General features: G+C 45.1%; 1 protein-coding gene across 1 annotated transcript in view; it reads right to left on the reverse strand.

Moving 5' to 3' along the window:
* SLC5A9 (solute carrier family 5 member 9) overlaps positions 1 to 17,868 on the reverse strand; it is a 31,603-nt gene extending 13,735 nt beyond the window's left edge. The window contains exons 1-11 of the mRNA XM_035123468.3: positions 17,706 to 17,868; positions 17,409 to 17,480; positions 10,433 to 10,537; positions 6,498 to 6,662; positions 5,552 to 5,657; positions 3,723 to 3,803; positions 2,840 to 3,045; positions 1,921 to 2,056; positions 1,396 to 1,503; positions 1,103 to 1,253; positions 138 to 306 (exon numbers count right to left, since the gene is read on the reverse strand). Of these exons, the coding sequence (XP_034979359.3) occupies positions 138 to 306; positions 1,103 to 1,253; positions 1,396 to 1,503; positions 1,921 to 2,056; positions 2,840 to 3,045; positions 3,723 to 3,803; positions 5,552 to 5,657; positions 6,498 to 6,662; positions 10,433 to 10,537; positions 17,409 to 17,480; positions 17,706 to 17,834 (1,428 nt within the window). The 5' untranslated portion in view covers positions 17,835 to 17,868. The remainder of the gene's footprint in view (positions 1 to 137; positions 307 to 1,102; positions 1,254 to 1,395; positions 1,504 to 1,920; positions 2,057 to 2,839; positions 3,046 to 3,722; positions 3,804 to 5,551; positions 5,658 to 6,497; positions 6,663 to 10,432; positions 10,538 to 17,408; positions 17,481 to 17,705) is intronic.
* Positions 17,869 to 20,141: the final 2,273 nt, after the last annotated feature.

A 20,141-nucleotide genomic window follows, 5' to 3' on the forward strand; every position in this document is an offset into this window, starting at 1 on the left:
CACAGTTGTTGCATTCAAGGGAAAGTCAGTCAATATAATCGTAATGAATGGTCTTGTCTGCCCTTAAAAACTATGAAACGATGACATTTGGGAGATGCTATTATTCATACGCACCTCCTCATTGATTCTGTACTTACTGGCTCATTGATCCTCTTGCAGAAGATTGCTAGGATGAAGAGGGCAGTGATGGGTGGCGCTAGGTAACTGGTTATTGACTGAATGTAGTCAAAGAGCTGACCGCTGTTGGCTAGCTGGATGATGGGGATCCAGAGGATGCTAATGGCAACGAGAATGAGGACAAACACCCTGCAAGAGCAGGACAAAGCACGTTACTTCTGCACAACTTGACAAATCTAACTTTTGATGTTCTCTATGGAGCCATGGGAAGGGGGGGGGAGAATTTCCCCCCTCATGGCACAAAGGGTTTGGGGAAAACTCAGCAAGTGCTCCTTGTCAAGACATCAGACAGAGAGTACATTTCATTGACCAAAAGGTCGTTAAGGGGAAGCTGTAAACATGCTGCTGCTGCAATGATTTTGGACAGCTCCCGTCCCGCAGATGGGAGGCATCACTGGCAGCCATGATTTTTTACAGGCAGAAGTCACTTGAACAGCTGCAGAGCAATCCCAGAAATGGGGAGAGCACACAGCCAACAGCACAAGCTGCAGAGTTGGGTACGGAGATAGGAGGACACCAGCTGTGGAGGGCAATGACACGAGCGTTTGTCCAACCAAATCTGCTTTGGGATCAGGTTCAGTGATTTGGATCAGAGACTTTCGTGGCTCAGTTTGAGTTGCGTTCAGCTCTTAACTGAAGCGGAATATGTGGCCCTGGAAATGGAATATATACCGTGGAACGTTTCCTATGACTTTTGCAGCGTCTCACAAGTTCTTGCCCCCGTTCATGCATTGCTTGGGCTCCAATTGAACCTTAAGAGGAGGGCACACAATGAATTTTGATAATCGTGGGCATGAAACCTCTTCGGAAACTGCACTAGGTGCACCTGCAGATAATGGGCAACTGAGGGCACTAGGCAGTTTGTGGGCAGTGTCTGCTCAGGGAGCATTTTTGCTAAGCAAATTAAGTTGGGAAGAAAAAGGACCTTCCGACGATCATGAGTTCCTGTTCGGTGGCCGTCTTGCGGAGTCGCTGCCAGATATCTATGGCAAAAAGGGTGCTGCTACTATTGAAGATAGAGGTGAGAGAGCTCATCAAGGCAGCCATGATCACGGCAATCATCAAGCCACGGAGTCCTAAGAAGTCAATAAGGAAAGCCTAGTTAACTTTCACCAGCGAACTCTCACCAGCCCACCCAGGCACTAGCCCACTTCTTCAGCAGGCCAACGCTTGCCCATGTGGTCTACCTCATTCTCGACGAGAACAGAATTACCTTACCTACAGGCATGAGCTCCATTACTAGCTTAGGGTAGGCAATGTTTGAACAACCCACTTTTGCTCCACAGACCTTTTCACAGATTTCTGGGTCGACACATCCCACTTCATCTGGAGCAAGCAAGTAAATAAAGAAATGCAGTTAAAGGAGATATAGAGGAAGCAGTTGCTGTTTACATTTATGGGTGATTAAGAGTCCAGCAGACATATGCTTTTCAGGTTGTGTTTGAGATCCATGCCATGTGTTTCCTGTCCCAAATGTTATTACTTCTGACAGTGCCACCCATACATATATAGGGTGACAGCAGATGACTGTGTTTACCTTGTGAATGCTGCTTATAAATTTACTGCAAATTGCTTGCAAACACAATATTATTGCCTATCCAATGACCAGTTGGGAAAGTTTGTCTCATCATATAGCTGGAGGAGTTCCTACTATAGGTGGTTGCATGATTACAGCTGTCCACCCTCCTTGTAAATGGCCACCTGTGGGCACTTGTAGCCTTAGTACAGCCAGCAGAAGCTTACCTGGATAGAGAGCTCTGCTAATCATGCCTGGCATGACAATGAAAAACATTGGGAAGATTTTCAAATATCCGCCTAGCACAGACCCGCCTTTAGCATGAGAGAGACTCTTCGCAGAGAGTGACCTTTGCACAATTACCTGAAAGGAGAACCAGTTAGTTTTAAGGAAACTTTGCACAGGTTGTTTCACATTTTCTTGGAAACGGAAGAGAGCCAAGATAGTCAAAGCAATTTTTTGGCCAAATTGTTAAGAAATAGCAGTCGCTAAAAACTGAAGGCTAAGCTAGAGGGTTTGTAAAGAATCTTCAAGAGATAACCTTTCTCAAATTAAGTGACAATATCTGCCTAAATGCACGTGAAACACACACACACACACACACACACACACACACACACACACATATATATATATGGGATGTGTACCTGTTAAAATGTATACTTGTAATCAATGATTTTAAAAAAACGATTTGTGAGCTTTAAATGTACTATACAATTAATGCATGGTTAATTGGACTGGCTATAAGGAAAGTTTCTCTTCCATTCCATTACCTCAAGTAACAGGGCTGAGTTAGGGCTGTTTCTTCAGTTTGCTGAAATTAGTAAGCCTAAGTTAGCTGTGTCGATTAACTTTAATGGGCCTACTCTAAGTGCAACTAGCACCAAAAGGCACCCATTGTTTTTTCTCGTAACAGTAGGCTTTAACTCTGCCTCTGATTTTTTTAATGCGTGCTCAGAATCTGAGTAATACAAATGATTCCTACGTGCTGTAAGTACAAGGAAAATGAGATCTCATATGCTGATTTTGATTGAAAAAATCCAATGGGTTTTCGATCCCAGCACCATAAATTAGTCCTAAAACTCTCCTGTAGAGGAGAGTAATAAATCTATCAAACATGCAGCAAGAAAGACATATTTACTTTACCTGATCTGTGCACCAGCACCAAAGAGCAAGCACTGAGAGGCCAAATATAAGTCCGGGCCATGGAATATCTCCATTGATAGGGTCCCTAATCATATGGAAGGCATCTTCCCGTGGCAAGTGGCAAGTAGTGTTTGGCACAATGACACTGGGGATGGCTCTACTATACTTCTCTTGAAGTCCTTCGTACCACCCAACTTTATCAAATCCTAAAATGAAAGAGGCCCCAGTCCAGTCAGCAAGCTCATTTCATCCATCCATATTTTTCCCCAGCCATGCATCGTCCCCTCCAGCCACATTTTGCAGGGTCAAACCAGATGTGAAGTTTGTAATTGTTAATGGTTTCCTTTGTGTTGGGGGATAGTATTACGGGGAGGGGCGAGCTGGATTGGGACCATGGCGTTTGGAAGGAAGGGCTTTAAGCTTTTGCCTCCATGGATTCCCAATAATTACCCCCCTCCCCCATGGAAGGCACTTTAAGTGGCCAGGCAAACCAAAAGTAAGCAAGGTTGTTGGGTTCAGGCACGACACCAAACTATAGTCAAAACAAGCCACTTTTTGTAAGCCAACAACAAACCATATCTTTACATTGCAGTTTGTTGCCAGAATACAAAATAATTAAATCTGCTGGGCTAGGTTCAGATGCTCAAACAAACCACACATTGGCTAAACAAGCCATATTAATTGTGCAGAGCTTTTGCAGATATTAGATGAGACATAATGAACCTATAACTAAACTTAAGTCCAGTTTTCTCTTCTCATTAAAAAAAAATGTTTAATGTAGAAGTTGAGATGACAACAACCCAGATGGCTTTTGGCATTTTTTCAAGATGCATCATTCTATTAGCCAAAGAAATAAAGCAACACAATCCCATCTTCATCTCACCAATAAACATAAGAACCAACGCTCCAAGCACCATGATCACAGTCTGCAAAGCGTCTGTGTATATCACTGCAGTTAAACCACCTGTGAAAAAGATTAGAAAGAATTGATTCATTCACCAATATTTCTACATTTTGGTGATCTCCCCCACTCTGTTAAAAAGGTATGTGATTCTAATAAATGAATCGATGAAAAGAATGGGATTTTAACACATGAGCAAGAGCCTGGATAGCTCAGTTGGTTAGACCATGATAGCGTGGTTGGGGCAGCTGCATATTCCTGCATTGCAGGGGGTTGGATCAGATCAGGGTCTTTACATGAACTTTACAATTCAATGATTCTATGAAAACTAAGGTTTTAAGTACATAAAATGAATCATGGAATCATAGAATTGTGGAGTTGGAAGGGAACTCAAAGGCCATCTAATCCAAACCCCTGCAATGCAGGAATGGAATTATGAAATCACTGTTTCTTCAAACTTTGCACATTTCAGACCAAACTTGTGACAAATCAGTTGCAGGAAACTGCAGCCAGGGTCAGAAAGGGAAAGGGGCCATTTCTCAATCTTTCCCCTTAAGCTATTTTTCTTTTCCAAATTGCCTACTCTAAGCTGACGTTTTGCCTCTTGGGGAGGGAATATGCCTGCCTGGCCTTGGGCGGCCATATTTTGAAGAGCAAAAAAGGGGACACATTTGCCGACTTCTACTTTTAACCACGGATCACTATGATGACTCTACCCATGAAAAAGAATATGTGTCCTGGAAAAAAGAGGACATATGACAACCCAAGCTTGAAAATGGTGTTTTTTTAAAAAAAGGAAAAAATTGGTCTGCAGAGCAGGAGAGAAACGGTCCCTGCCCTCCTCACAAATTCCTGTTCCAGTACTAGCTCCTCACAGCTACTTTAACTTAAATACACACTTCAGGGAAGACAGTCACACAGCTGAGCACCTCAAGTAGCTTGATCCTCAAATTCAGCAAAGTTTATTTGAAAGCACAAGTCTGAATGCAGCGCATTGGAGATACCTGAAGTTTACAACATTCCCCACCCACCAATTTGACTACTGGTGCTATACTTTTAAGTCTATTGTAGGTAGCTTGGTTGGGATCTGTAAGGGTGACTCCCTACAGGGAGCCAGCCCCCATCATCTTAATGTCCGCCTCGCCAAGCACAGGGAGCAGCAGTGAGTCTGAAGCACTCGGGGGGGGGGGGTGGAGGAGAGACTCGGAGGGAGAGAGCAGCCAGCATGCAGAACAATGGGAAAGCTCAGGGGAGGAGAGATGTAGGCAAGGGCTCCAGGATGCTGGAGAGCTATTGCATCGCTTTGACCAGGAGGAGGCTGAGAGGGCATCGCTTCTTCTGGCACAAGAGTTAAGGAGAGCACCGCAATGCAGGTCAAGGGGGAGGCGTTTTGGGGTGCCCCAACTACTTTGCTGTCGTAGGAACAGACAAAAGCCATTGCTGGATTCTGGTTCGGACCATAGCTGCCAAGTTATCCCTTTTTTAAAGGGAAATTCCCTTATGCTGAATAGGCTTCCTCGTGAGAAAAGGGAAAACTTGGCAGCTATGGTTCGGACTGAGAGGTCATGTTTTAAGCTATCCCTGCGCTGTAAATACTATGCACAATAAAATTCTTTAAAGACAAACTGGACTCAAGTGGAGTTACTCTAGAGTAGCCATGACGAGCCTCTGACAGTATCAGTTGAAATCCCCACCTGCTGGATGCCCCCTCCCTGATACCCATGACCCAAGACCTGAAACTGTCCACACTATCTGGCTATATAAAGGAACTCTGTGCTTTTTGTACTGGCATTATTATACAGCATAGTTACCAGCTATAGTGTAGACAGCTGTCACAACCAACAAGATCACTGTAGAAAGGTAAAGGTTCCAACCAAGGGAGATTTGGATGAAAAGTGCACCAGAGAAAATATCTGTCTGGAACAAATACAAGAAAAAGGACCTTGATACCAGTAGCATCAGATTACGACATCTCTAATAAATAATCTACCTGGAAAATTACAATAAAATTACTCTTGCAGATAATCAAACCAGGCATCAGAAATGCCAGAACCTCAACTAATGCATGTGTTGACAAAAGCTAGCAGAATCCATACCTGGTATCTTTGGACACCTGTCAAGGCTCCATCACCCCAACTGGGCCTATGGCTGACACTTGTTCTGCCCCATCTGTTAAACAAAATCCTGGCCTTGCAGTCCAAGCTGCTTCAGGACGCTAGGTCTCATTGCATTTAAATTTATCATAAGACCCTGGAGTAATGAGGGTTTGGGGGAGATCATTGCAATGGCAGGTAGATCCAACCATCACTTACTATCACATAAGCCCACCAGCAGGGCCGTCTTGAGCAGATCGCGTGCCCTGGTGCTGAGGGGCAGAGATCGCTCCACTGCCCGCCCCGCCCTCACAGGGCGCAATTGGTTTTCGCGTGGCTTCGTCGCACGGTGCCCTCCTTGCCAGGCCGGCGCCCAGCTTACCAGCCCCCCGCCGTGGTGCACTGCGCCACCGGGGGTCTATGTAGAGCCGGCCCTGCCCACCAGGGCCCATTGATGGAAGAGGGAGACCACCACAGGCCTCCTCCAACATGGAGTAGTAGCCCTGAAAGCTTGTATATTATGTATAGTGAAGGTACTGATCCAGTATTTAGGAGTAGGTTCAGTGAGGATAGTGGAATAACTTGTCCAAACTGATGATCCATTACCTGCCTGTGAAAGTGCTGTGCTCTACAAGCTACAACTCTATTTCCTTGAGATACATACTGATATCTTGGTGAATATATACAGGATGAGGGACAGTGCAGACAGGTACATTTGAATCCTCTGCCCTCCAAATCTTTTCCTCAGGTATTCAGGCATGGTGACCACTCCTGAAGAGATGTAAACTGGCACAAAGATCCAGCCGAGGACCAGCAATGCCCAGGTGGCCTAACAAGGAAGAAGAACACATGCAATGAATGCCCATACTTTTATGCAGTGCTACACAGCCAATTCTATGCAAGCAATAGTTTATATAAAAATTGGAAAGGCAAATTGCCACTATTTCTAATGAACAGGAATGGCAGATTCAACATGTGCTACACAGCCTTGCTTGGTTCCCAACATGAAGGCAAGGATAAATAGCTGCTAGAAAGCCATGGGATAAATTTAAGAATGGAGAAGGAATCTGCCCTACTCAGATTCCAGTGTGAACTCACCTGATCAATCTGGCCAGATCTTGACCCAGATCAGAAGAATGATCAACTTCAGAATCAGCAGGTTGGCAGATTCCATTAGTGGTCCAGTTCCCTCTCCCCCTTTAAGCGTTGGAGGCAGTTAGGGTTTCTCCCCCCCCCTGTACAATTCCCCCCAGGAGCAATGGAACGTCATTAAGCACTGTCACTGCAAAAGAGACCTGCTCTGTCTTCATTCAAGGCCTGTGACAGCAAAAAGACCCTTATGCTCAGGCTATGGAAGGCTGGTAACACTTTTTCAGAAAAATGAGGGAAGGAACCGTGGAAGTGATTGCAATGCTCAGACCACTTCATCAGTTGTTTCTAAATGCATATTTCTAATATGTGCTTTTAGGTGGAATTTAAAAATACACCTGGAAATGGGACAGGATGCCACTTCTGAGAACTAGGATGGGATGGGCTTCCGTGAGTCCACCCATCCCTTGACAGATTGGAGAAAAGATGAGATGGGATACAATCTTTTGTTCAGTACCTTTCAAAAGACAAGCGTGAATCACAAAAGACTTGGGTGTGGCTTGCCAGAAATAGGTCCTGGGCAAAATGTTCCAGGGTTTGGAACGTGATCACCCCCGAATGAAATGGGTGACAACACTGTGGTAGTGTTGAAATTTGAAAAGGTTATGACTGCTGGAAGGCATCACTGTCTTGTGGTCAAGATCACAACTTACACTGTGATTCTGTGTACTGAGGCAGGAGAGCCAATCGCAGGATAGAGCACCATGGATCTACCCTATCTGGTATTATTATTTATTAATTAAATTTATATACTGCCATTCATCCAAAGATTTCAGGGCAGTTCACAAGATAAAAATACAAGAGAGAAGCACAACAAATGGTGTTGTTGGCAACACTGGGAGCAGACACAAACCATGCAACAGCCATTGTATGTCCTCTATCGGCAGCTCTCTCCTGCCCTTGAAAAGGTACAGATGTGCCAGAAAAGGATAATTACATCATTCTTTGTCAGGGCATATGAAGGGGGTATCGACCTTTCTCATCTTCTGTGAATACTTTTGACCGGCATAGGTCATGAAGGCCAGCACAAATATGAAACTGTGAAAACAACCAGTATGGTGTTGTGGTTTGATTCCACTAGGATTCAGAAGACCAGGGTGCAAATCCTCACTCAGCCATGAAGCTCACTGGGTGGCCTTGGGCTAGTCACTGTCTGCCAACCTGAACTACCTCACAAGATTGTTGTGAGGATGAAATGAGGAGGTTGGGTAAAGGTTGAGATATAAGTGTAATAAAAAAGAAAACCAATAGTAGGGCAAGGGATAGAGGTTTTTGGCGGATGGGCCGAATAAATGAGCTCCACGCTTCTTGTCAGGCATAGGATAGAGTCAGCCTTCGCCATCTTGGTGCCCTCCAGATATTTTGGACCACACTGTAGTCTACAACATGTGGTAGGCACTTGGTTACTGAAGGCTGGATTAGGATTTAACACGGGGGCGAGGAAACTATGGTCCTCCAGATGTTGTTAGACTCTGACATCTGGAACTCCATGGGTCCCCCACCTCTGCTGAAACGTTGCACATCAGAGCTCACACTGCTGTGGTTAAAGCCAAGCAATGGGATCAGGCTGCTTGAAGGTGAACACTGCTGATAGCTCAGAAGAATGCTGCCTTCTTTTGGAGCCCTCTCTTTCATCCCACATCTTTGTCGTTCTACCCAGAGTGAACGTCGTTGCAACAGGAGGTGTATTATTGGGTGACCTTTAGCACCAAGAGGAGTCATTCATCTTAGAGACAGCCAACCTGCCGGGTTTTGTTGGCAGCAGAGAAGCTCACACATCCCTCAGGACAGCTGCACGTCTGCGCTGTGAGTGAAGGATTGTCACTGCAGGCAACACCAGCTCCTCCACGAGCGACATACCGTAGTCATGATCTTCAAACAATGCTAGCACAGAGCTAGCCTCTTTCAGTTCACTTCGACGGCTACACAGAGAGTGTAGGTTGCAATCTTGATGGGGCTGTTTTGCCAGGGCAACATAATTTTGACCTGAATTTGTCATGTACTCGTGTTCCGTGTGTTTTAAAATGCCAGCTTTCGAATTCACTTCCATTTATTCAGCAGAAAAGGCTGCCATTTCTTTAGAACTCAATGTCTGCTCAGCGGACTTCTCCTGCTTTCTGCACACCCCCTTGAAATATATAGAAGTGGGAACCACATTACCTCTCAACTACCATAAATACTATATTATCATCATGATAATAACATGAATTTGACGCAAGTTAAAAGGCACTTGTCATTTAAAACATTTTTTTTCACAAGATAATCCTTTTATTTTAGAAACTCTATAGGAGTTTATTGCAGGAATGTATTAATAAAACTGACGTTTGCTGCAAGTGACTATTATGAATCAACATTTGCTTGAAGACAGTTTCACATTTAGGAGTAGAATACTGCCATTGGTAGTGTTCATGTTAGCATCCTTTTCAATTTTGAAACAAATTTACCCCAATGCTCTCTAAAATCCATAGCGGTGAACTAGAGAATAACTTATCCACTAAATATGTATTTTTAATCCTGTGCACCAACCCTTTATTTGACATTCCTCATTTGGCAACTCTGGGAGAGAGAGTACAATTAGCTAGAGCAATTCCTACCAACAATAAAAGACCAAGGGTACATGATAAAACCAGGGGCTCATTCTCCCATCTGGCTAGGGCAGATAGATAGTAAACTATAATGCCAAACCACAAAAAGTTAATTTAGTCACATTCTGATTTTTGTTATATACAGTGTATACATATCCAGCTAAGGTTGCCAGATTCAGACAAAGAAACTTGTTTTAAGAGTTCCAAGATTGCAAGTGACACCAGCCAATGAAACAGTGGCACCAAGCACCTAGATGGCACTGCAGGCTAAAGAAGATGGGGCAGTGGTCAAAGAGCCTCTTTCAATACCATGCTGTTACATTTACAGTCTATGACTCAGTGCTCTTAAAGCTATAGGCACTGTTTCAAGACCTAGAACAGGCAATCCTACATCTAATTCATTCATTCTTGCCAGATAGAATCACCTCCCCTTTCTCCATGCCCCCGTGTGCTGTTCTAGGGGTTCTCCTGATCCTCTTGAGCCAATTTGGGGAGGTAACTGAGTCATGTGGGTCTTGTTGCCCTGGCTTTGGTTCTAGCACAAATGAATCCAGCCCAATGTTTCAAAAAAATAAAAGTGAAAAATAAATCTGAAGCTACAGAGGTTTCCAAGTTTCAGACAGATGTTTGTCCTAGGAAAATGTGCCCTAGCATTAATTTTATCCTGCTTATTTACATTGGAATGTGCCACACGAGCCTACTAACATTTCTGCTGAAATCAGTTAGGCATTTCCAATTGTCTTGTTGGAGATACAATAAAACTCAGGCATTGGGGAGTCCTAAATAACCTCTTCACTTGACTAAGCTGATACCCACACCCACATCCCTTGTAAAGAGCAAGTTGAATCCTTCAAGGAGATCTTACATTCCACTCAAAGCCCCCAACGGCCAAGCCTCCTGCAGCTCCTGTGCCCGCCAGGCCGATAAATAAGCCACTCCCCACATTGCTTGACATCAGAGATGCTCCAATCTAAAACACAAAAGGCTGCCGTTAGTTCATAGAAAAAGGTCAACTGCATGTTCTATCTGTGGTGAGAAAGCATAGAAGACATGCATAGGAGTTCAGACCTCAAAATCTAACTTCCCTGTTTAAAAAACAAAGACTGCATGATTCATCCTAAGATCATCAGTGATGGAGATTCCTACTCCTTTACTACTCTGAGTGTTTGGCTGCCAATACTTGGACTATTCAAATGCCATAATCTTTTAATCTGCATAATTAAGCATAAATTGGAAGAGCTGACTGCATGATTTTCTCTGTTTATTTCTCTGCTATATATTTTGGAAAGTTGTCTGTTTGCTACACATCTGGGCACATCCTATGATATCATAACCAAATTTTACATGATGGTTCCTGAGAACAAGAAGTGGATTTTTGTTTACGTTTGGGTACAATTGGACACCATTTTAAATCAAGGTGGTGGACTGACCCTTTCAAAACTGAGCTGATTTTTTGGCTTCCTAATTTTTCAGAATCCCTGAGCAATGTCAGGTATTAGGCTGCTAGCTTGTATCGATACACACCTCATTTCTCCCCAAGGTGAATTTCTATCTCAGTTTGTCTTCACTTCCTTATTCCTCCTTGTTCCAAGGAGCAAAATGTCTTAGGATGGCCCCAGATCCCACTAGTGGTTGTATGTGTACACTTTTAAAAGGCACACATAGCTACTAAAAGCCAGGCACACCCCAAACAACTACTGTAGTCTCAGTGTGGGAGTGATAATGTCAGATCAATCATCTGGCCTGGGCACTTGAAAACTGATCAGGCCATTCCAATATCTTCTTGGTGGCCAATCATGGAGGATGTCACACAAAGTCTCATTCAACTGTACTGCTTCCTACACTTCATGTTAATCATTGCTAAATGGACAAACCAGCTGAACATGAAGCTCCCAACCAGCCAAACTTTTAAGTTTGCTACATGTACAAATATAAATATACAGATTTGGATAATGTGCATAAATAGTGGCACTGCCAAGAGGAACAAGGTTGCACAGGATGTGACGATGTTTTAAGAATGTTGCAACTGTGTTAAAAACAAAAGTGGTGGTGCAAATTTTGAGACTGAAGGTGTCAATCTACACTTTTCAGGTGGTTAATGGTTGAGCAGCATGATCAGCCATGCCACCAATGGCGATCATATATTTTAGCCACTTAACATCTGCAGTGACCGCTCCACACATCAATGGGGGGCGCTTTTTGCGTGGACGCGCACAGCCCCCTGATCCCAGAGGGCGGCTCCCTGGAAGTTCAGGTCTGGCACTGCCTTCCCAGGTAGGATGCCAGGGGTCTCCACCTACCCCAGCCTGGCATCCAATCCTGCCTGGGGAGGTGTTGCTAGGGGATGGCCAGGTAAGAGGAGGGACAAACAGGCTCGGACAATAGCATTTGAATCTTACCTCCAAGCACCAGTTGGTTCCAGAGCTTCTCCCACCCTCCACACCCTTCATTCATGTTCTTTTGCAGGTTAACCTTTTCTCTACAGGTTCTCGGGCGCTGCTACGTCAAGGCCGCTGTTGAAGGGTCGGAAAGGAATTTCCCTGCATTGGCAGGTTTCGCCTTTCCCTTAGCAATACGTCACAACTTGGTGGTGTCAGGCCTTAGACAGAATTCTTTGGCAATTTTCCTAGAGGGAGGGGCGTGAGGCCGAGACCTCACCCCCTTGCGGCGACAAGATCGGGGTATTGGGGGAAGCCTTGACCATGCCAATAGGTGTCATCACTTCCCCCTACCAGCGGCGGTGAACAGGGGGCGGGCTCTCTCTGCTTGAACATATGTTCTCCAGAGCCAGCCCCAACCCCCATACATGTGGATGACCCCGAAGCCTCCCAGAACACCGGCTGGGGACTGGGAAGGATAATGCCCAATGCCTGAAGGCAAGGTCTCCCTACATCTGTGGCCAATTTGGATCCCATAGCACGTTGTCTCGTGTATTTATTCCGCTCAGGGGGTCGCCTGCGGGTTTGGGGGACTCCGCCTGTCCACACAAAGGACAAATGCTTTTCAAAGTAAATATTTAAATAAACACATTTAAATATTTATCATGCAATAATCAAATTTTCATTGTAATATATTCATTGTAATGAAGGAGACCTTCAAGGATTCACCAAAGTTACATGAATTGATGTTGTCTGCAATGTGAAGATAACTTGATTCAAGTCAAGCGTCCCAACTGCATGCTGGAAGCTTCAGCTTGGCCTGCCATGAAGGGAAATGTTGCCTTGACAAGCAGTGGGGCACCCAGCCCAGCAGTGTGTGTTCAAAGTAGGTGGCTCTGTTTGGTTAAAAATATACAGAGTGTAAACTGTGAAAGGTTAGAGACTGAAATACCTTGGGTTTATTTTAACAGTGCTGTCAGTGAGGAGACTATATGAAAACATAGATGTAAGTTATGAGGCACACCTCAGGTTGTATCCAGTACATATGGCTGTGTACTGTATTTTCTGATGTGATTGCAAGAAATATTTGTTGCTTTTTCCTTTTTTGAAAGGAAAGCCCTTGCATGACTAGATATAGCTGAAGGCTTTTGACTCCATATGTTCATATCACAGAAATGTAGGCCTAATTATAATCATGGAGCAGAATGTGGTCGCCAAATCTTGAGGTGGCAGCGTGTGTTGTGTCTGCCCAGGTGAGGCGAGTTTGGGGGAGTGTCTGCCCAGGTGAGGCGAGTTTGCTGCACTTATTAGAAGGGACAAGGAAAGAGGGAGAGACATCAGGAAAGTAGGAATGGTATGGGCACAGCCCCAGGATTGGCAGTAAGCAAGCCATGAGGCTGACAGGAGACTAGGTGCCCTGAGGTGCCTCATCCCTTCCAGATGCCTCTGGACAATATTTCTGAATTCTTTATGTATATGTGAGAATAAGAAGACCCAACAACCTAACAAGATACCAGGGGAAAGGATTCCAGACTAGTCTGCTCCAATTTTCTACCTGTTACTGACCAATGTGGCATTACTCCCTTGTTGCTGTTTGCTTTCAGCACTCACACTTTTATTTTTTGTAACCCAGCATTTTTCAACATTACTGGGTTTCCCCCCCAATAAACGGTATTGCCTCACTTGCTCTGCGATTTTCCTTTTCCAAGTAGCAGGTCTTTCTGCCACTTGTGCTGCTGAGCCCTAAGCAAAGATTAATGGAATCTGACCTGCTCCTCACCTTTGGGATAGTTACCGTCTTTCCCCTTTTTTAATACACCGTCTTATAACTTTTTTTCCTCAAAAAAACACAGGGTGGCTTACTTTCGGTGGGATGTCTTATTTTTTTTTATTACCGGTACAGTTTTTACAGCTCAGGGCGCTGGCTCAGGGCGCTGCTCGGTTCTCTTGAGTGCTCGGCGCTGCAGCAACCACTGGTTCCGGGTGGCGGGGCAGCAGGCATCCTAGGCCGGGCCAGGCAGAGGCCGCTGGCTCAGGCGCTCCGCCTGCCGCTGCAGGGCGCTCCAAGCTCCTTGGCCAGGCCAGGCAAGGAAGAAGCAGTGAGCCCAGCGGTGGCGACAAGCACAGAAGCGGCAGGGCGGCGATGGACGAGAAGGCGGAGCGCGGGGATGCAGCCAGCAAGGCGGGAGCGCGATCAGCTGTTAAGCGGAGCTCTTGGAGCGCCACTTCAGAGCTGATCGCGCTCCTGCAGTGCCAGCTGCATGGAGTGACTCTGTGAGTGGAGGTGCCTGTGGGGGTTGGTTTCCGCGGAGCGGAAGTATGGCTTATTTTGGGGGTATGTCTTATATTTCTCAAATGCTTAAAAACCCTGCCATGGCTTACTTTCTGACTACGTATTAAAAAAGGGGAAACAGGGTAAAATATTAATGTGAGATAAGGCTGAAAACCTTTCCTGAAGCAAACACTTGCAAACATCTCGTCTGGGAAGCCTCTGATTGAACGACTACCGTAATGGCTACAATAGGCATTCATATCTTGGGTAAGCAGAAAGGCTCCCAAGAAATGTAAACACTTTCCTTAAGACACATGTCCTTATTGTAGTAGACAGTATAAAAGAGGCGACCTAAAGCCATGTAATACAATGCCACAGTGGCCTTAAGTAACCAGAGTTTATAATTTTCCTGGCAGCAGTTGGTTCTAAAGCCATAATGCACTCCCTATATCCTGGAACACAGAGGTAGTCAAAGGATGTTTTACTATAATTCATCCTCTACCAACATTTCCTCCAGGTTTGGGGAAGAAAAAGTCACATTAATCAGCCTGAGGTGGAGTTAAGAGTTTAGGGAAACATTACTTCCTATCCCAAGCTGAGGCGGGTTATGATTCAGGTAATGGTCCTCTCAGCCCCAGAGTGAAACCCTGGAAAGGGAATTGCTTCATAACTAAGGCCTCATTGGTACAATACATGTCACTTTAGACCAGGCATCCCCAAACTTTGGCCCTCCAGATGTTTTGGCCTACAACTCCCACAATCCCTAGCTACAGGACCAGTGGTCGGGGAAGATGGGAATTGTAGTCCAAAACATCTGGAGGGCCAAAGTTTGGGGGTGCCTGCTTTAGACAGTCATGGCTTTCCCCAAATAACCCTGGGAACTGTAGTTTGTTAAGGGTGCTGAGAGTTGTTAGGTGATCCCTATTCCACTGCCAGAAAGCTACAATTCCCAAAATGGTTTAACAACCAATCCCTCTTCTCTGGAAACTCTGTATGCTGCCTTTCCACATTACTGAACCCAAACTCTGGTAAGCCACAGTGCAGGTAATCTGTAAAAAGTTGAAGGTAGTGCATAATGTGAGATTTCCTTCAACATGAGCAGGATCATTAGATCAGGTCTTCATTTAGAAAGGACACTTAGGAGGCATCCCAAATTAAAGGCTCCGTGTTGCTAGATATTTTAATCATTGTTTATTATATTTTGTATCTTACTGTTGCTGTTAGCTGCCCTGGGCTTCCATTGGATACCAAAATAAGAAATAAATAAAATGAAGAATGCTAAACAGCCTCCTTACTCAGGGTGACAGGAATCCAAGACTCTGCTTGGATTCAGTTCCCAGGAAGTTTTGTTCTCCCTGAAAAAACTAAGTCTAGCAGAAAAGATGATGGGGACACTTGACTTCTTGGCAGCCCCTTAAATTTCCTGCAATGAAACTGTAGAGGCTACAGGTAAGCCAATGCTTACATGTCACCTGGGAGAAAGTGAATCACAAAGCGCATTAGAACAATAACCAGGTGCAAGTGCATGTCTCCAGGGGAGAAAACGTAGCCTATAGAATTTACAATTAATGTTGGAGTTCAAAACTGCATTCAGCTTGCAGTTAAACACTTGCAAGATCTACAGCCTTGTGTTCTTTTGTGACAGGGCAAAAAGGATATTTACTCCTCTGACACTTATTTCTCTGGGTCTTTAAATTATTGTTATATTACCTTTCTGCTCCAAAGAAAATGTGTCCTTCAAAAGGTTTATGCCTTTCCAGTGAATCATTTTGGAGATTTATATCTGGGTGGTTTAGTGTGGAGAGTTGCAGTCCTAACACAGTTGCTCAATAAATGAAGAAGTTACTAGACAGTGCAAAAGAGACTCCTGCCGTTGTTTCATGAGAGGAATGGGAACTGCTCTTGAACTTGAGTTTATTTTCATTTTTATTTGAAAAAGGCCCTTTTTATCTTTAGGGTGTGCTAGATTTTTTTAAAAAGAAATTGACTCTCTTATTTGCAACAACAATAATGCCAACTTTGCAAAAGCCTGGTGTTACCTGATATATATTAAATTCCAGAATTGATATGCTTCATATGCTTCCAGCAATAGAGAAGAGCTCCTCCCCTGTTTATTGCTGTTTCTAAAGGCTTTGCACCAGGGATGGGGAACCCAAAGCCTTCACGTTAGTAGACTCCAGCTCCCGTCTTTCCTGACCATTGCCCATGCTGGCTGGGACTGATAGGAATTGAACTGCAGCTGGAGTGCCATAGCTTCCTTATCCCTGTTTTACATCACTGGTGGTTCATTTGGGTGCGTGAGCATTTAACAGTGCAATCCTGTGCATGAATTGAGTTTCAGTGTGTCCACTAGGACTTCCCTTGGAACAGTGTTTTGACTTCAATTGCCATATTCACATCCATATTCACTCACAAACATACACTCCTGCAAACGATGCATTTTTTAAAAAAAACTGCCCTAAAATTGTAAAACTTCAAAATGAATTTCCTTCAGTGCTTGCTGTACTAATTGCTTTGCAACTGTGCAACAAGGCTATGATTTGTGATGTCGAGAGGGCAGCAGCAGTTGCCACAACCTTCCTAGCTACATATTTGTTACAGCAGGAAAGATTCGTGCCACATTCTTCCCTTTCTTATCACCCCCACCCCTTCCCTCCTACAGCTAGTGCAGTGTTCTTTCATTTGTTTTCCACCACAGCAAGGATCATCCCAGTTTCATCTTCCCTCTTTCTCAGCCTTCAACTATCCCTTGGCATCTGTATATATGTCAATTGCTTAAACCACACTGTAAGGCAAACTGCTTTTAAAAATTCTGTCCTAAACAGAGATAGCCTACATGGTGCCCCCAATATGCTGATGGATTCCAGTAGTACTTTTCTTCTAGGAAAAAAAGGTGCCAGTATTGTGTACCCGTGAATACCCCCTGAAAAAAAGCACTGGATTACAGCTCCCATCAGCTCAGACAACATGCCCAATGGTGACTTGGTGATGGGAGTTTACTCCAGCAACATCTGGAAGGCTGGCCACCTCTGATCATGAGTAATGCAACCAACTTGGTGCCCCCAGATGTTCTTGGACTCAGCGCCCATCAGCTCCCACCATTACACTGCCTGGGACTAATGGGAGCTGCAGCCATCTGCAACATCTGGCAAAGGCTGTTCTCAAGAAGGTGTGGGTTATTACATACTTACCGGCCACCATGTCATGGATCTCCCAGCCAAGAAATAGCCTCCAACTGTTCCCCGACTGGCTCGAAGAGAAGACTGAAATGAATAGGAGGAAAAAAATAATGGCGTTGCAGCTCTGAAACACAGCTGAACACAGATTTATGCCCGCCCAGGACCTTATGTGGATAAAAAGGGAGGAAACAATATGTTGTTAAATAGGAGCATCACTTATATACTACAGTGCTATGCTGTTCAGTGAAGAGGCATTTCTTAAAAATGAGACATCTAACACCTCTAGTCATTGCAAAATGACTGACTTACCCATATTCCAACAGCAAGGACAAAGACGAAATAAAGGACGACAACAATGATGTCTGGCACTTCAAGGGCAAGTCTCTTCTCTTCAGGCCTGGCAGTGGGTGGCTCAGTAGTGGCTGGTGTTTGGCTCATGACTGCCCAAAAAGGTGTTGCCTGTTGCCTCTTTATCTCACAATGGACTTCGGCACACGTTTCTCTTCATTACTCCCTTTTAATAATAATTAACTGGGCTGAGAAAGTGAGAATGTTGATGAAGCAGGCAGGTCCATCAAAACAAACATTTCGCATGTTGCAGCTTTGGTACACTGTATGGATCTGTGCTGTTCAGCTGTAACATTTGAACCATCTAAACAACTTTTTCGTCACAGCTATTTCTCACATATATGCACTGTGTGCTGGAATTTTTAGAGAGAGTTGTGGCCAATTCAGATATTTCAGCCATAGCAGGTGCATAATATGAGTCCATAAAACAAGCCTGTTGTTAGTTGTGTGGATGAGACCAAGTTTCTAACCCCATTTCAGTTCCAGCTTCAGGCCTGGCTGTGGGATCAAAACCAGCTTTGCCAGGGGCGTACGAAGTGGGGGGCGGAGGGGGAGGGCTGCCCTGAGTGCCACTCTGGGGTGTGTGTGTGACAAGATGCCCCCTGCCTCCTCCCAGCTGTAGAGCGGCCGAGGGCGTGCACAGTCAGTATGGGCCCCATTCGTGCAGTGTCTGTATGGGTTTCCTCTCGCATGGTGACCTTACAGGCTGCCACATATGCACACTCCGCACGGGATGTCACACATGTGCAGTCTGTATGGGATGGCGCACATGTGCACTCTGTACGGGATGCTGCACATGCACACTCTGTACAGGATGCCGCTCGCGCGCACTCCAAACAGGCTGCCACTTGCACGGCGACTGTATGGGCTGCCGCATGAGCGCACTCTGTATGGGATGCCATGCATGCACACTCCGTATGGATGTTGCACGTGCACCAGCAGGTGGTTCGTCCCGTCCCGGGTGCCGGAGAAGGTTCCTCCGCCACTGAGTTTTGTTATCCTGATAAATGAATGACCTTTGTCGATAGAGGGCATCCCCCTTTGTTGATCAACAGGGGGAGTGCAACCCTGTTCATTCTCCTTGATCTCTCAGTGGCAGAACATTGTGTGACTTCTGCTTGGCCCCTTGGGCTTCTGAATGGCTTCCCATATACTGTGATTTACAGTATAAACAGGTCACCTGGTAGCAACCCCCTAGCTTAACGTTTTGAAGAGAAGAACATATTAGAAAGAAATACAGAATTTCTACGCTCCCCTCCTGACTGATCCCTCCAGTTAAGGCACAATCAGAAGAAGAAAAGTCTTGTAGCAAATCTTGAGATTTGCTATAACCAGAAGCGGATCATTTGTTGGGGCTTCCTGGCAAGTTTGTTGCTGCTGCTTCCTGGGAGTTGGATTGGAAAGGACCCTGAGGGAATCTCCACTAAAACGTCCATGACTGATAACCAACGTCTGCTTAAAAACCTCCAATGAAGGAGGCAAGGAGATCAAAGCAGTGAAGGCACTTTGGTGGGAGCACCAGATTGTCTCTGCTGGTATGCCCACACACCCTGGCCTCTCAGCCGCCTTTCCTCTCTCCTGGTGGGTGGCAGAGGCTAGGAGGCTAGCATTGCAGCTCTGCCTCACAGGGTGAGCCACTACTGGCTGTATCTCTGCTGCTCTAGAGTTAGATACAAGCTTAGTACTAACATCTTTTAAAGAGGTAAGTAGAAGAGGATAAAACAGGATCAATACTGGGCAATGAAATAACCCAAGTTATTTGATGGTGGTGGTGGGGGGCGGGGGCAGGGAGGACTGACTCCAGATCTGGTTATCTCTAATATTGCCCAAAGCAGTGGTCTCCATTAGACAAGCTAACTCTCTTCCATGACACCCTGACATTGGATGCATCTTCTTAGAAACAGCAAGCTTTCTCCCACCCCCTTCCTTGGCATTTAAATACTGACAGCTGCAGCATCTTGTTGCAAAGCACATTTGCTGACGTGGCTGTACCACAGCTCGTGAGTCAGGGCAGGAGGGGGAATGTAGTTTAGCTCTGTGTGTCAGAGGGCTGAATTGCACCATAATTACTTTATTGATAATTGTTATGGAAACAGCTGTTGTGCAGGCTTGACTGGTACACACAGAACTACGGAAGATAGTGAAACTGAAACGAGGCTTGCCACATATAATGCTAACCCTGTCCCCAAAGTCTGGTTGTCAGAGCTTCCTCTTTGGCATAGATTCTCCCATTTTCAGACGGGGAGCCATTTTATGCTGCAATTTAGATGGCTCCCTTGGTTCTTACAGACACAGGGCGAGTCATTTTTCCTTTAAGTGGGGTGGGGGCGATGACAACCCTCCCAGCTAGCTAGCTAGCCAGCCTTCCCTCACACACAGAAACAGAACTTAAGAGAT

The sequence above is a fragment of the Zootoca vivipara genome, chromosome 7 (genome assembly GCF_965207765.1).
Source record: "Zootoca vivipara chromosome 7, rZooViv2.hap1.1, whole genome shotgun sequence".
Lineage (NCBI taxonomy): Eukaryota > Metazoa > Chordata > Lepidosauria > Squamata > Lacertidae > Zootoca > Zootoca vivipara.